Consider the following 15,774-nt stretch of genomic DNA (forward strand, 5'->3'; position numbering starts at 1 on the left):
AAGTATCGATTCAGGTACATTTACAAAATAGGTCTTAAAGCGTTACATTGATATTATTTTTAAATCTCATCACAAAAAAGAGATTCGGATATTATTCAAAAACCACTCAACACTAGCTCAAGAGGGCATCACGGTTTTCATAAATACAAATAAAAGATACGTAATACCAAAGACAATACAAGCATAACACTTACATACACACATTAGAAAAAAAAGAAATATGTCTGTGGTTATTGATTCATTACCATTTTAAGTTCAGGATGAAATCAGTCATAGCTACAGCATAGCAATGACCCCAAACAGTCACATTATCAAAAGTAACAAAGATTAGAAACAACACAAAGCATTTTTTTTTCTTTTTTGATTGACTTGTGTTTAGACTATTGGCCGAAATTTCTATAATGTCGGCTTGGATAATGTGGTGTTTCACAAGACAAGCATCATGCACTTCTGTACAGTAAGTTAACATCTGTGTAAAGGACCAATAAGCAGTGGTCTGGGGAATCTGTCAGTCACATTACTGTAGGCTCTCTGCAGGTCACACATTTCATGACACTGGAACAGGAATTTTAAAAAAAGGCATTTCCTCTCGTCAAGACCTGCTATGAGAGTGTACTTCTAATCACTGTGTAACATTCCACACATACTACCATTGAGTAAGCTTTTTTAATTATTAGTTAATATTTATTAACATTGTAATGGAGATCTACTTATTGTTCCTTTAAAAGAGAGTGACTGATAATGCTCTTTGGATAGATACACAAAATGATCATAACAATGTAACACTTTCGCATACATAGTAAGTGTTAAGCCTAAGTATCAAAATTCTCACTGACCCCTTAACCCCCAACCCCCCCCCCCCCCCCAAACAAGTCCTGCCTTGATGCAAATGTTGATTTGCGGCATCCTCTTGCTGCAAACGTACGGTAGATCCTGGACATGTCCCCTTTCTGTCCCCGCCTCCTCTCTGTCCCCGCCCCCTCATGATAAATAGGACAGCCAGCCCTCACTCGCTGCTGTTTTTCTCTTTGACCGCGGCTTCGCACAACGCCCGCTTCTGCATCAGAGAGTACGGGAATGGTGCGCCATTGCATGTGCTATAGTCCAGCTTGTTGAGCTTCGCCAGGGTCTTGATGCTGCCCGGGGGGCGACCGGGGCTCACCTTGTACCCCGCTGCTTTAGTCGTCCCTAGAGGCCTCCCCGGGCTGGTTTTGAACCCGGCCGCCCGCGTGGTGCCCGGCGGTCTGCCTGTGCTCGTCCTATACCCGGCAGACTTGGTTGTTCCTGCTGGTCTCCCTCGTCTTCCCGTCTTACCCAGCCCTTTCTTCTTCTTGGAGCCCTCCGGGGCCTCAGTGCCTCTCATCCGCACAGGCTGGGGGTGGAACTCATTCTGGGAGTCTTGCATCTGGCACGACATGGGTTTGATCATGGCCTGTGGCAGAGGGGGCAAGTTGGGCAGGGGTAGCTGCAATGGGGGAGGTGGGGCAGATGGGTAAAATTTGCTGGACTGTGAGGAGCATAACTCAAAATGAGTGCCTGGGTGTTGGCCATCTTCAGGTAGGCCACCCAAGACATAGTCGTTATTGTTATTGGCTACCTGATGCATCATCTTCTGCAAGGATAAAATACAGGTGGAGAAGGAGTCAGCACTAGAGCTTAGCATAAACATAAAACAAAGATGTCAGTGTTAGGAAACTGAGAAAGTTATATAATTAAAGTTATAATTTAAACATTCTAAACATATTTCTTACAATTCTTAAACATTCGTTACTTAGTGCTTGGTGACATCAGTGCACACGTGAAGTCTGTTCAAGACTTTAATCGTGTTACGCTGCACTAATAGTTCGTTTGTGTTCTTTTTGGTTCGCTGGATGCGTAAAGCATAGAGAAATACACAGTCTACGCAAATAGCCTACACAAATACGTAACGCAGGCAGAGGGAGGGGTAACGCATCATGGTAAATGCAAACTGTGGCGAAGAATAAGCTTGCAGCAGGCCACACTGTATTATAAGTTGAAATAGACACATGCACTTAACGCAAAACGTAAAAAGACCGACAAAAGATTTCCTACGCAACCACGTCGATGTGTTCTGTCATTTAGTGCTTTTCTTGTCTACCTCCATATAAAGATTTGAACGATTTATTGTTTCGACTTATACTAACAAAACAAATATTAAGAACATATGGACATTATTTTAAAAAACCATGTCACTCAAGATGCGAATTACAACGAATAAAATCGTTACTTTACCTCATTTGTACGTGGGTCTTGGGGTGCAAAGGGTTAAATATGAAACAGATATATCTTCCATCCTTGAAACCAAAGCATAACTCTATTTACCTCAAAATCTAAACATCCAGGAACGCTTACAGTTGTTTCTTATTTGTGGATTGAAAATATTGCGGTGTCCGGAATAGGTATTTTTCCTGGAGCGTTGAAGCTTAAATCTGTGAGGCAGCCATTTTCGTTAAAAAAAATTACAATATTGAAAGACGGTTCAATACGCATGCGCCGAGCACTGAAAGGAAATTCTACTGTTCTTGTGGATTCTTATAAGCTCATGAACCCCAAATCAAAATGCATACATGCCATTGAGAGAATCGCCCTCCAAAAAAATTGGAGTACGCAAAATAGCCAATGGTCGTCTACTGATTATAGCTACATATTTTTTTCTTTGTGAGATAACCTGTAGTGTGTGACTACTCTGATTCAATAACTGAAAACACTTGGAGTGAGATAAAATATTTACTATATATCTGAGGGTGAATAGCTTTATGTGTTGTTTAAGGAAATAGTTTCAATTAATTTCAATAACCATGTAATTTAGAACGCGCAAATATTTCTTACATTATGCAGCTATGGAAGAGTGATCATATTTAACACTAAAAGCCCTGATCCAGCACTGAAGCTGTCAAATGTCTAGTAAGTAAGTGTTGATGATAAGAGAAAGTTTTGTACAGTTAAATACTTAATAAATATGAAACAATGAGGCTTTAATTTTTGGGATGATCATTTTAATAAACAAGCAAACATACTAATGGACTGAGACTGAAAATGATGTCGGTACTGCAGGGGCTTAGGAAGGTTAAGACTTACCTGAAAACTACCCTCAAGGTAGGATGAATTTACTCAAGGTAGGATGAATTTACTCAAGGTAGGTTTATATACACCAGACACTGTGGACAAGATGCAGAAAATCGCAGTGGTAAAGGATGAGGCCGTTCAGAGTGATGGAAGCTTCCAGAGGATGTTTGGAGGAATATGAGAAGTTGGAAAAATCCCAGGGACTGAAACACAGAGAGAATGAGAACGTGGAAGGTTAACTCCAAGGTTGTCAGAGTGGCGATAAGAGTAGTTGTAGTTGGACTCTAAACCTGGAAGAGTGTCTCCAACAGAGCCCAGGAATTACAACCTCAGTCTCAGTCTAGAAGAGCACACAATGAAAATAATGCTTTATAATTTGAAACTATCAGGCCTCTGGTAGAAGGGCCTGGTGTGAGGTAAAAAGATATGATCACCCACTGGATGAATGAGCCAAGATTATTTATACATGTAAATAAAATATATATACAAAAATGAGCAATCCAGATAGTAACTTGTAGACAGCGCCATTTACAGATCACAGTCAGGAGTTACACACATATCCACAGTAATTCCAGACAGATAGCTAAAAACAGAGAAACAGGATGTTTCAGACAGGTCCGTTATCAGCTGCAAGGAAAACGTCTTAATAGAAGAAACCAATTTGTGTCCGTGTGTGTGTTTATTTATATATAAATATATAATCCTGTCTTAGACTTTCTATTAATTTCTGGTTTATCGTTTTTTTCTGCATGAGAATTGTTATCTGATTATAATCATTTATGCTGAGTTTGTTCGATACATTATTACAGATTTAGTCTGAACGTGGTCTGAACTATTATTAGGCCCAACAGGCAGCAACACGCCCCGCCTCCCCCGCATGTTCTAACAGAAACGCCTTCTTTTGCAGCACCCGAGGTACGTTCAATCAGACCGGGCGCAAGCTATTCTGAAAACTTGTGATAAACTTGCGATGCTTTGATAAACTATATATATATATATATATATATATATATATATATATATATATATATATATATGAATGTATTTTAAACCATTGATTTGCGATTGAAGCAAAAGAAGATCTTGGGATTTTCGTATAAATTCTACGATAAATCATAGTGTACAACGATTAGCTATTAATGTTTGAATGTTGCAACGTAGCCCTTAAGGCAAATTAGACAAGAAGACGATACAATGCAGACCTTATTTATTATGACTATTATTACTATTATTATTAATAATAAAAATAATAATAATAATAATAATTATTGACTATTGTGCCCATGTCAACGGACGTCAAACGGGGTCAAAACAAACTTGACGATATTTCATTTACATTTTACATTTACGTTTATTATTTACATTCATATATATATATATATATATATATATATATATATATATATATATATATATATATATATATATATATATATATATATATAAATTAAGATTGCTGAATTTCAATTGATGGCAGCGTTGAACTCACTAGAGAACAATGTACAACTAGTCAAAACATTTGCGCTGTGAACGCTGCCCGGATTCTTCTCCGCGCGCGTGCAGCAGGCGCTGTCTGGCGGAGAGAACCGAGACGGGACCGAGCAGGCCGCGTGCGACCCGTTTACTTCTTCACAACGGAACAATCTCGTTTGTTTTGTTTTTTTTGGCGCAAGATATTCACATATTTCGGGTCATTTTTGCGAGTATCTGTTGAACTGCTCCATATCTTTGAACCTGTTTTTCTTACGACACGAGAGCCAGTTAAGCAAGTTGTCTGAATAAATCTGTTTCCACGGTTTCCGTTTTCGCCTCAGCGGACAAGATGGACGAGAAGCTGTTCACGAAGGAGCTGGATCAGTGGATTGAGCAGCTCAACGAATGCAAACAGCTGTCGGAAAACCAAGTCAAAATTTTATGCGAGAAAGTAAGTTTTCCTCAACTTTCGTGTCCATATTGAGTCCCCACAAGTGTTTCCCGACCAGTTTTATGTGGCGAGTTGGTCAGAAACACCGACAGACCACTGACTCCCACTAGCCGGCGAGGCTAAGCTACGGTTGAAACGCGCCCCTGCGACGGGCCGCTTGTGTGAAGATGGCGGCGGTGATTTCTGTTATTATTGGCCGTCAGTCGCGCTCGGGGGCGAGACGTTGGGTGGCAGTGCAGTGCAGTTAGCGGCCGAAGCTCGCCCGGGCTGCCCGGGGTAGTGTTGTTCGTTGTCAGGCAGATATTCCGAGAATAACGTTTCATCTGTACATCACGACACTCGCCATGGCAGCTGTGGCAGCAGTAGTGTTGAGCAGGTTGCTCCGAGGTGATCAGGGATCTACGTGATTTGTAGACATGTTGAGGTTAAACACACACACACACACACACACGCACGAAATCGAAAGATTAGTCTAAATAATGCGTTTTGCAAATCGAAGATGGTTTAGTGGAAGATGGTGCTTGTATGTGACAAAAGTAACGGAGGAAGAAAGTGTTCTGGGTACCGGAACTATCGGCCTGCAGGATGGAGACGTGCAGCTGCACGGCCACAAGTGTCGTCCTGACCCCTTACACACGTGTGGCAGCTCTGGGTGCTCAGATGGTTCTCTCAATCGCACGTATAATAAGATGGCAGACTCCTGAACTATGATTTCGGTGGCATTCCTGGTGTGGGAGCAGACATCCTGGCCATTACCTGTCTGTGTTGTGTGTGCACGTCTTCAGTTGACAGCCAGTGTGATAGTCGATGGTTTAATTGCAGAATGATTTTGCATGTGTCACAAATAAAACCACGCCAGGATTTGTAAAGCAGTGTTCATGTGTCACGTTACATGGTGACCTACATTCCTGAGTGCTGAAATGTCGAGCATGTCAGTTCCCCTTTGACACTCTCAGCAAAGTGTGACCTGATAAAGGCTTTAAGCATTTATCCTGCTTTTAACAAAATGACCATTGAGATCATATTCATGCCCTTGACCACGTTCACAATCTTGCGTTCACAACAAAACAATTAGCATAAGCGCAATGTGTCTGAACCTATTACTCAGCTCTTTAGAAAGTTCATTGCACAACCGCTCCAATGTGACGCCAGTGTACAGTTGAATTGTGATGTGGTTCATTCACTGTGGCCATTTCTGAGTTGTTGAAACAACCATTATTAACAGACAACAGTTAAACGAAAAGTAAAAAAAAAACACATTCATTTATTTCTGTAAATAAATCTTTAGGCGATATGTCTGTGGTTCTTGTAATTGTCGTAACACTCTGCTTGCTTTTTCAGGCTAAGGAGATTTTATCGAAGGAGTCCAACGTTCAGGAGGTGCGTTGTCCGGTTACAGTGTGTGGAGATGTGCACGGGCAGTTCCACGACCTCATGGAGCTCTTTAAGATTGGTGGAAAATCACCGGACACAAACTATCTCTTCATGGGTGACTATGTGGACCGAGGCTATTATTCTGTAGAGACCGTCACACTGCTCGTGTCTCTAAAGGTAAGAAAAAACAAAACGACAACAAAAAATATTTCCTCTCTCCCTGTGTGTGTGTTTGTGTGTGAATAAATATGCACACAAATATACTTACAAACCCTTATATTATTTCCTTTCTTGACCATCTAGATTTATAATTGAGATCACCATCCCAAGCATATAAGTAAATCAGTTGTATTTTGGGTCATTATAAATGGCACATTTCTTTCTGTTATCTTTCAACTGTTTTATTGTTATTCCTCAGGTTCGTTATCGAGAGAGAATTACTATCCTGAGAGGAAACCACGAGAGCCGGCAGATCACACAAGTGTACGGCTTCTATGACGAGTGTCTGAGAAAATACGGCAATGCAAACGTCTGGAAATATTTCACAGATCTTTTTGACTACCTTCCCCTTACAGCCTTGGTAGACACACAGGTAAGAACATCATGTCTGTAATTCATCAGTTAAGGTACTCGACTAGTAAACAGGGTTGCCAGATCATGCCCTCGACCAGCAGGTTGCCACTGTTATCAACATTAACCCTCCATGGCTTGAGTTGAATTCATAATGCCTCTGGAAAATAAATGTGTTTGAGGTCTGTGTGTGTGAAGACTGGTGCTATATTAGAATGCCAGACTAAAAGTAAATTGGTCCTCCACCTGTGGTTCTACAGATCTTCTGTCTCCATGGAGGGCTGTCTCCATCGATTGATACTCTGGATCATATCCGAGCTCTGGACCGTATTCAGGAGGTTCCACATGAGGTCTGCGTCCTCACTGTTTGCCACCACCACAGAGCTGTAGTGTTGTGTAATACATTTACAGGTTAATTTCAACTAAAATATTGCAATTTCTTTAGACATTTCATCTCAAGTACATCAGAGTTGATAATTGTGAGATTAAGATTATTAAGTTTTTTTGTTCCATCATAGGTAACTAATATTAATGCTAGCATCTTGTTGTATCTGCCAGGGTCCCATGTGTGACCTGCTGTGGTCCGACCCAGATGACCGTGGAGGCTGGGGTATTTCTCCCCGAGGAGCTGGCTACACATTCGGCCAGGACATCTCAGAAACCTTCAATCACGCCAACTGTCTGACGCTCGTCTCCAGAGCCCACCAGTTAGTCATGGAGGTAACACAACAAGTCACTGAACAAAAATATTAACCAGCATTTGGGCTTTTGGTCCCAGAGTTTTACCTGTTGACTTGCACGTCCAGTTTTAAAGGAAGGAGCACTGAAATCTCATGGCAGCACATTCGTTTAATCTGAGATGATGATGATGATTATGATGATGTCGTGTCATGTTTGTTCTCGCACTCTTCGCAGGGTTACAACTGGTGTCACGAGCGGAACGTGGTTACGATCTTCAGCGCTCCAAATTACTGTTATCGCTGTGGTAACCAGGCTGCCATCATGGAACTTGACGACACGCTGAAGTACTCATTGTGAGTGATTCAAAAGCACCCCGAGGTCCTAGACATCTTTAGCAGATCCATGGAAAGAGCTCATCTTGAACAGAGACCCATCACTAGCAGTAACCTGTGGGTACTCTGCTGTTGCTCTGTGGGAACACACCTGTAAGTGGAGTGTGCTCTTGTGTCTCCAGTTTGCAGTTTGACCCTGCACCACGACGGGGAGAGCCCCACGTGACCCGCCGCACGCCCGACTACTTCCTGTAAAGCTCCAGAGCCTGGTGAAGTCCTGTCCACGACACCGTCCACCTCATGGACTCCACCCACACCATCAGGAGGAGGACAAAGATAGCTTATCCCATTTCTCTAACTGGTAATAGAATTCCTGAATTTCTTCTTGGACCAAAATGTTTCCATCAGCATAAAAGCAATGAGAGATCCTACAGTGAAAACCCCCCAGCCAAACAGATGGGATGTTGATGTTTTTGCTTGTGTTTGTTGCCTCCCCGTATAGTGACTAAACACATCCTTCCTCTTCTTGTGGCTTCATTGGTTTCCCTGTATTGCTTTTCAGCATCTTTTATATTTCAGCTTATGTGCAGAGCAATAGGCACTCTTGGCTGGACCATGTTGACTTTACAGTGAATAAAAATAACACCAGGTATAGCTTCATCCCTGTTTAAACCAGGCTGTCCCTGACTCCAGACGAATGATTCGTGTTTTATAACAGGAAATCTGAAACTGAAAGGTTTTACACTGCACTTTATGGTACAGTCTTTTACCAGTGTTATTAGATTGTAGAATATCTACAGAATATCTACAACTGATTTTGATTTGTTTTATTATTTTTTTCCTGCCATTTGTAAATCCAAGCACTTAATTTTTTTTCCAGTTGACGGAAGCTGTAAGGTCGACTCCTTTTTGCTATTGTATGAACAATGTAATCCATGTTTCTAAGGCTTAGGCTCAAAGATTTTTTTCTGTAAGACTGCAAGAAATCTGTTACTGACAGTGGATGTGTGCATGTATGTATATTTTACGTGTAGGTTGTGATTGAGAAAAATTGCCTTGTTAATTTCTCACTGTAACTGCTCAAACCTTTTGTGTTCATTTCACCGAAACGCTACAGACTGATAATTTCATTTTCTGTCCAGTAGATGGCAGTATTTTATTTATGGGTAGATAGTTGCAGACTAAAGGCCTTGTTAAAATAACACATTTTTATAATCTCACATTATCTTACTGTGTTATACAAGAGACACAGATGCCTGCATTGCCCTTGGGGCAAACCTTGGTGCATTTGCTCAAGTTAAATGCATTTCTGAAATCTTGTCATGTTGGAGTGAGTCAGGCTTATCAGTGTTGGATTAAAGTTTCTGTACCATTTTCCCTCAGTTTGATCAGCTGTTTTCATGACCCTTCACTGCAACTGCAAAAACATGCATCTTTTTTAATGTTCTCGGGTTTGGCCTGTTATTTAAAATAAAATAAATAATTCGGCGTCACCGGACAAATTTAGTATTTACAGATATCGTTTATTATATTCGTTTTTACAGATATTGCTGGTATTCCATCGATCAGAGCTGCAGGTTTGTGACTTTTTGGTATTCGTAGCTAAACCCGAGTAAGGGAGCCCATACTCGACAGGGATGGAGGTAACCCTTACACCTGCAACATAATGCAGCCACAAGAGCAGTGGCCGGATCTGACGGCATGACAACAGTATCACAATCTCACACACACACGCGCGCAGGGTACGCTATACAGTATAGACCAGCACGACAAACCAGGAACAGATGGAGAGAGACTGAGTCAGCAATTGGAGGAAGAAGTGAATTGGCAAATGATCAGAGAACAATACAAATGATCAGACTGCACAGTAAAAATATTTACTGGTGAAGTTAGAAACATCCACAATGTTATGGCATAATGTGAACAGGCCAGTACGAGTGTATTGTGTTACATGGTGCCCTCTACTAAGGGGGAAAAAGATACCTGAGGAGGGTAAGAGAATCTTCCAGATGGCTGAACTGACCTTGTGTGTGGGTGGAAGAGAAAGGCAGTGGGGGGGGTGTTTTCTGTTCACTTATTTGAGCACCAATAACCTCATGTAGCATTACTAAATCCATACTTGCACTCACACACACACACTCGCACACATTAATAACACACATTGTGTACAACATTGTATTTTGTAGGTCTAGTGCTGGATTTCTCAGTCCTGAAAACTCTTAAGGTACGTAAAGTTTGTAAACTAATGTTATCTCAGCTGTCTAAGCACCGTTATTTGTTAACTCAACACGAGTTAAATAAAGCTGCTTTAAATATATAAAGTTATATTTGCAGGCCAGTTAGCTGGTTGTTTACTGAAAAATGTAATCAGCACAAGCACAGTTATAACTTAAAATTTCATATCTGTATTGTGTTTGTTTTCAATTATTAATAGTATTTTCTAAATTATTTAAAGTTAGGATGCTTCATAGAGCAACAACAACCAACAGCTTCAGATTGTGGAGATCATGCGCAGAAATACTATCCTCATGTGTACACACTCACTCAGACAGGAGACATGATCAAGAATAGAGGAACACACACACACACAGGAGACATGACCAAGAACAGAGGACTACACATATACATATACTCAGACAGGAGACGTGACCAAGAACAGTGGAACACACACACATACACACTCCGACAGGAGGCATGGCCAAGAATAGAGAAACAGACAAGATACATGACCAAGAACAGAGAAACACACACACAGATAAGATATGTGACCAGGAACAGAAGAATACACAGACAAAATATATGACCAAGAACAGAAACTCACACACTCAGACAAGATTAATGACCAGTGAGACATACACTGTCAGCACACATAACCCAGAGCAGAGAAACAGACAGAAAGTCTTAGAAGCAAAGACCTGTCACTTCAGTCCACTGTGCTGGTCAAACCATACAGCACTCCACCTCTTTCAGTGAAAGCTCACTTAAAATTCCTTTAAAATACAAGTTCCTTAACAGATTGCCATTGTTTTATGCACAAATGTCACCACTAATGTCTCAAGCCAATACCTGAAGTGTTACAACATATTTTAACCTTGAAAGAATCTTAATGAACTAAATCAGATTCTTCTTCACTGCAAGTTGTACCATGTGACAAAAATTTTATTTGCCAGTTTATTCACACTCTGATGGGCACTTGCAGTATGACCACCCCATGCTGCAAAGCACAAGGTGCGCTAGAGTGACGTTCCATTGCTCCAGTGTCCATCAGCTCCAGGTCTCAACCCTGTAACGCATCTTTGGGATTCGGTGGAGAGGGCTATTTCCCAACAGGCCTTTGCAGCTGTCCAATGAGCAGTGAGCGTGTGCTTGTTTCCGCCCCTGCGCCATGCCGACGGTACCTTGCAGCACCTGCACCTGCCCGGTTCATGCTGTGATGAAGGAGACAGGTGCACCTGCTCAACCTGCAGCCCAGCGTGACGTCTGCAGCACTAATCACGCACTTTTGGTTTTAGGGTTCACACCCAACTGGCTCAAAAACTCCATCATGCGTTCTCTCACCCCTGTAGTGATCACGTCACCATGACAACTGCTTGCAATTTTTGACTTGCGCGAGAACTTGTGCGTATGCCCAGGGAGTGTGCAAGGGCGTGTTATCTCTAGTCGAATGTCTGAATCGTTTCTCTGTCTTATATTATTATGAGGAATAACATAACATCTTAATCAGCTGTTAGCACTGACAGTAACCTGGACCTTCTAGGTTCTGAGCACTCTCTAAAATTGATTAAAACTAAAATATGGCTTTTTAAAAACTATTTCTAAAACTTGATCATCTGAATATGTGTTGCCTGACTTTCTCTCCAGGAATATCATCTTATTTGTACATTGTGTGTTTATTTTAAAATGAGGAGAGTCAGAGTCCCACAACACAAGGAGCTACTGCGTGGGCAGCTACCTAAATAACCTTTGACCTGTGACCTGTGTTAATATGACCTCACTGTTGCGGTCTCTCCGGGGCTCCAGCTGGAGGTCTACATGATTCTCCAAATATTCATTCATTCATGGGTTTTTAAGTTGAAACCATTGCACTTGAAACATTCAAGTACCCCTTTCTTTATGAGAATGGCGTTCAGATAGCTGTCAAAATGCAAAATAGTTTCGCGCATACACACACACACCTTTCTTTCTCTGATTTTCCGGTCGGACAATCACACAGAGATTCTTGCACACACGAGTTGTCACAACAGTGGGATAGGACGCATTGCCCGCGCGCAAATGTAACTTCTAACGTGCGGTGCTTAATTTTTTTAACCTACACCCTCAAATTTGGCTGGCCCGTCAGCAGATCCCCCCACCCCACACGCAAAAACAAAGAAACAAACAAATGTGACCCTTGTTGCTGGGAAACCACATCCCTGCTCATTAAATAGATAAATGTTTCTCGCGCGCAGCGCCGGCGCGGACTTCTCTCAAATGCTCGACACTGTAAAAGAGGGGGGGGCATACTCTGTGCTTTCTGAAACCGAGTGCTGCAAATGTGTCTTTAGCTGCGATGTGGTGCTCTTGGGGTTGGTGACAGATCCTGGATTATTCACGTGTAACAAAAGTCACTTCCGTGGCGTGGACGCGAAGGTGTGCGCCACTCTTATCCACAGTGCGCCACTGACGCCGTTATCTCCATGTTCTCTTGCCTCCGTCCCACCGCGTACTCAGGTAGGTGTACCGGCTTTTTCGTGTTTCTGAAATCTCGCACGGTAAATGGAGATGACACAATAACATTTGGAACTGGCACTACGGATTTGTGGCAACGGTTTTTTATCGTTACAAGCAATGTTGACTTCTGATAAGATTTCAGATCTCCCATTAAAGTTCCACGTGCCATTTAATTAAGAGTTTTAATGTCATTTTGGCTGTCAGTCGCATGGTTCTAAATAGATACATATACCACCTAAGGCATGCACTGGCAGGTTAAAATGACATAAACCGGCACTTTGTAACTTAAAATAACAAATGAGATGATCTTATCCTGGTAGCCTTTAACTAGGTAAGTGTGTCGTTACCACTTTTGAATATTTTGTATTTTGCCTGAATATGTGCCTCTAAACTAATTTTACTTTGAAAACAGACTAAACTTTTATTTCACTGACCCTCAAAGCATACGGTGTTCGTGACCGCTTCTGACACTCAGTTATATAAACGGCACATTTGATGTCCAATATTAGTGTATAATATAAGCCACCAGTCCGATTTTTGCTAATTTTGATATTTACTTAAATGTGTAATTGCACACACACATCATTCCCGTGTATGCTGTAACCATCAAACGCTTCAGTCTGAATGTAAATTACAATCTTGGACATTAACTACGTAAAATGAGCTACTTTGATCTGTAAGCAGGACGAGACATTTAATTGCACGTGTAAGCGCGTAAGTGTAATACTTGTAATAATACGTGTAATACTTTAACGTAAGTGGGTTATTAATGCAGAACTAGTGGGTACAGTGGTGTGTACGTTTACTGTAGAATTTGTGACCAACCACTGTTAAACCACTGTTGTTCAGATACATATAGAACCTTCTCCTAGGTCTCTTAATGTTTACACTCTACAGTGTGTGTCATGGACTGAACTTGAGTACACACACACACACACACACAAAAAAATATTGTTTTTTATATACACACTGCCATAAAGAGTCAATCCCTACTCTGGGAGTACAGTACAGTACAGCCGCTACTCTTGATATCACATAAACACACATTCCCATACACACACACACACACACACACACATACACACACACACACACACACACACACACACACCATGATATATCCAAATAACTCGTTCATGCATGACCCTCACCCACACACACACACTGTGTGTCCCAAGATGTTCCATTTATCACAGTATCTTTGGAGTGGTTACAGTCTCAGTGGAAGGACATGTGTGGTTCCCTTTGTCCTCCTACTTTGCATTATTTGGTATGTCCATCCTAGACAAACACGCACCAGCTGCATATGCATGTCCTGACCTTTGTCCTTAGACTGATGAAGCAGTTGAATGACAGAGGGGACTTAGAATTTATTATTTGGCCACATACAGCGTTTTATTTTATGTGGCCTATTTCTGTGTGCATTGGGCAGTCTTCTTTTCTCGTGTGTCGGCCTGTTTTTGTTCAGAGGAAGATCTTTTGAGGTACCCTTACTAAGACTGTATGCTGAGTGTTGATAATAATGCGCTGTACCTGAACTCAGAAAATAAACACTCCATTGAGAGTGAGATGCGGAAGCCTCTAGCAGCATTAGGGTGGTGTTAAATTCACCTGCAGAATTCAGATCCAAACTGGACAGTACAGACGATGGACTGGGGGAGATGGTCAACTCTGCCCCTGCCTGGGGGAAATGGTCAACTCTGCCCCTGCCTGGGGGAGATGGTCAACTCTGCCCCTGCCTGGGGGTGCAGCATGTCAGAGAGGAAGCAACATGCTCTGATGCCTCACAGGTGGAAGACATTTGTCACGTCCAGCCCCTCCCTCCTCCCTGGTCCCGCCTAGCTCCCCGCTCCCATTCGTTCCTCCCTCTGTCTGTCACGCCCCGTCGTCAGTCTCGTACACCTGAGTCTTGTTCTACCGTCGTGTTTCCGTGTATAAAAACCCCCTCGTGTTTTACCCCGGTGTCGGTCATTCCCTGCACGGTAATCCCTCGCTCCTTCTATCTCTCGTTTCTTCCAAAGACCTGTTCCTCCCGCTATCCTTGTTCTCCCTTTGACTTCGCTCCCTGTCTGTTTGTTAGTTGTTCCCAGTGTTTTACGCCTGTGTTCTGAGTGTATGTTCCCTCGTGGTATTTCTATATGATTTTATCGTGCTGTCTGTTTGGGTTACCCTACTGTTGTGCTTTAGCGTTTCTTGTGTCTAGTTGCCCCGGTGTTCATTGTTGCCTATGTGTTTACAGTTTGTTAGTTGTGTGTTCTTACGTATGCTTGTTCCCAGTTGTTTAACGTTTCCGTTTAGTTCATGCTCTCTCCCCGTTAGTTTACTTAGCTCCCTCTGTCTTCCGTGTCCTTAGTCGTGTTGTCTCTCTTTTCATTAAAACCCTTTAAATACAACAATACTCTGCATTTGCGTCATGCCTGCCCGTCGCAAACGTTACAGAATGACCGACCTATGTCACGTCCAGCCCCTCCCTCCTCCCTGGTCCCGCCTAGCTCCCCGCTCCCATTCGTTCCTCCCTCTGTCTGTCACGCCCCGTCGTCAGTCTCGTACACCTGAGTCTTGTTCTACCGTCGTGTTTCCGTGTATAAAAACCTATGTCACGTCCAGCCCCTCCCTCCTCCCTGGTCCCGCCTGCTCCCGCTGCCCGCCAGCGGCGCCCGCCTGCTCCCGCTGCCCGCCAGCGGCGCCCGCCTGCTCCCGCTGCCCGCCAGCGGGCCCCGCCTGTTCCCGCTGCCCGCCAGCGGGCCCCGCCTGTTCCCGCTGCCCGCCAGCGGGCCCCGCCTGTTCCCGCTGCCCGCCAGCGGGCCCCGCCTGTTCCCGCTGCCCGCCAGCGGGCCCCGCCTGTTCCCGCTCCCCGCCAGCGGGCCCCGCATGTCCCAGCTGCACGCCCGGCCCCCCTGGGCACTCCACCGGCTCCCCAGGACACTCCTCAGCTTACGCCAGCCCCCCCAGTGACTGCCTTGCCCGCCTGTGGGCCTGGGGCTGGCTCCAGGCTGAACTGTTCAGACACTGAAACCCTTGTTGACCCTGTTTTACACTCACCTGTGTTCCCTTTTTTGCCCTGTCCCCTCCCTGGCTTCCTGTTGGTCCCCGTTC

The 15,774-nt window shown here is 43.2% G+C and overlaps 3 protein-coding genes across 5 annotated transcripts in view; 2 read left to right on the top strand and 1 right to left on the bottom strand.

Moving 5' to 3' along the window:
* Positions 1–117: 117 nt before the first annotated feature.
* Positions 118–2,489, bottom strand: LOC143514686 (UPF0461 protein C5orf24 homolog). Of its 2 annotated transcripts, none has more exons than XM_077006186.1 (2): positions 2,344–2,489; positions 118–1,612 (listed from the first exon to the last, which is right to left on the bottom strand). In XM_077006186.1, exon 2 carries the CDS (start codon positions 1,607–1,609, stop codon positions 1,007–1,009), a length of 603 nt encoding a protein of 200 aa, XP_076862301.1. In that variant the 5' UTR covers positions 1,610–1,612; positions 2,344–2,489; the 3' UTR covers positions 118–1,006. The 2 variants fall into 2 exon arrangements, with proteins under 2 accessions (XP_076862301.1, XP_076862300.1); XM_077006185.1 differs by having other exon boundaries at positions 2,254–2,489.
* A 2,151-nt stretch (positions 2,490–4,640) lies between these two features.
* On the top strand, positions 4,641–9,350 carry ppp2caa (protein phosphatase 2 catalytic subunit alpha a). The gene is made up of 7 exons (XM_077006184.1): positions 4,641–5,011; positions 6,353–6,562; positions 6,804–6,977; positions 7,216–7,305; positions 7,514–7,675; positions 7,871–7,989; positions 8,151–9,350. The coding sequence occupies exons 1-7, from the start codon at positions 4,910–4,912 to the stop codon at positions 8,221–8,223; spliced, it is 930 nt and encodes a 309-aa protein (XP_076862299.1). The 5' UTR covers positions 4,641–4,909; the 3' UTR covers positions 8,224–9,350.
* Positions 9,351–12,252: 2,902 nt separating this feature from the next.
* The window catches only part of lingo4a (leucine rich repeat and Ig domain containing 4a), a 29,943-nt gene continuing 26,421 nt past the window's right edge, over positions 12,253–15,774 (top strand). For both annotated transcript variants that reach the window (XM_077006187.1, XM_077006188.1), the window contains exon 1: positions 12,253–12,678. In XM_077006187.1, the coding sequence (XP_076862302.1) occupies positions 12,400–12,678 (279 nt within the window). In that variant the 5' untranslated portion in view covers positions 12,253–12,399. The remainder of the gene's footprint in view (positions 12,679–15,774) is intronic.

This window comes from Brachyhypopomus gauderio, chromosome 5 (assembly GCF_052324685.1).
Source record: "Brachyhypopomus gauderio isolate BG-103 chromosome 5, BGAUD_0.2, whole genome shotgun sequence".
Taxonomy (NCBI): domain Eukaryota; kingdom Metazoa; phylum Chordata; class Actinopteri; order Gymnotiformes; family Hypopomidae; genus Brachyhypopomus; species Brachyhypopomus gauderio.

Excerpts from the sequence above, each read along its gene's own strand:
- LOC143514686 (XM_077006186.1), bottom strand. The coding sequence starts at position 1,609 with ATGATGCATCAGGTAGCCAATAACAATAACGACTATGTCTTGGGTGGC.
- ppp2caa (XM_077006184.1), top strand. The coding sequence starts at position 4,910 with ATGGACGAGAAGCTGTTCACGAAGGAGCTGGATCAGTGGATTGAGCAG. Across the intron at positions 6,563-6,803 it reads CACTGCTCGTGTCTCTAAAG|GTTCGTTATCGAGAGAGAAT; the intron begins GTAAGAAAAAAC and ends GTTATTCCTCAG. Across the intron at positions 7,676-7,870 it reads CCCACCAGTTAGTCATGGAG|GGTTACAACTGGTGTCACGA; the intron begins GTAACACAACAA and ends CACTCTTCGCAG.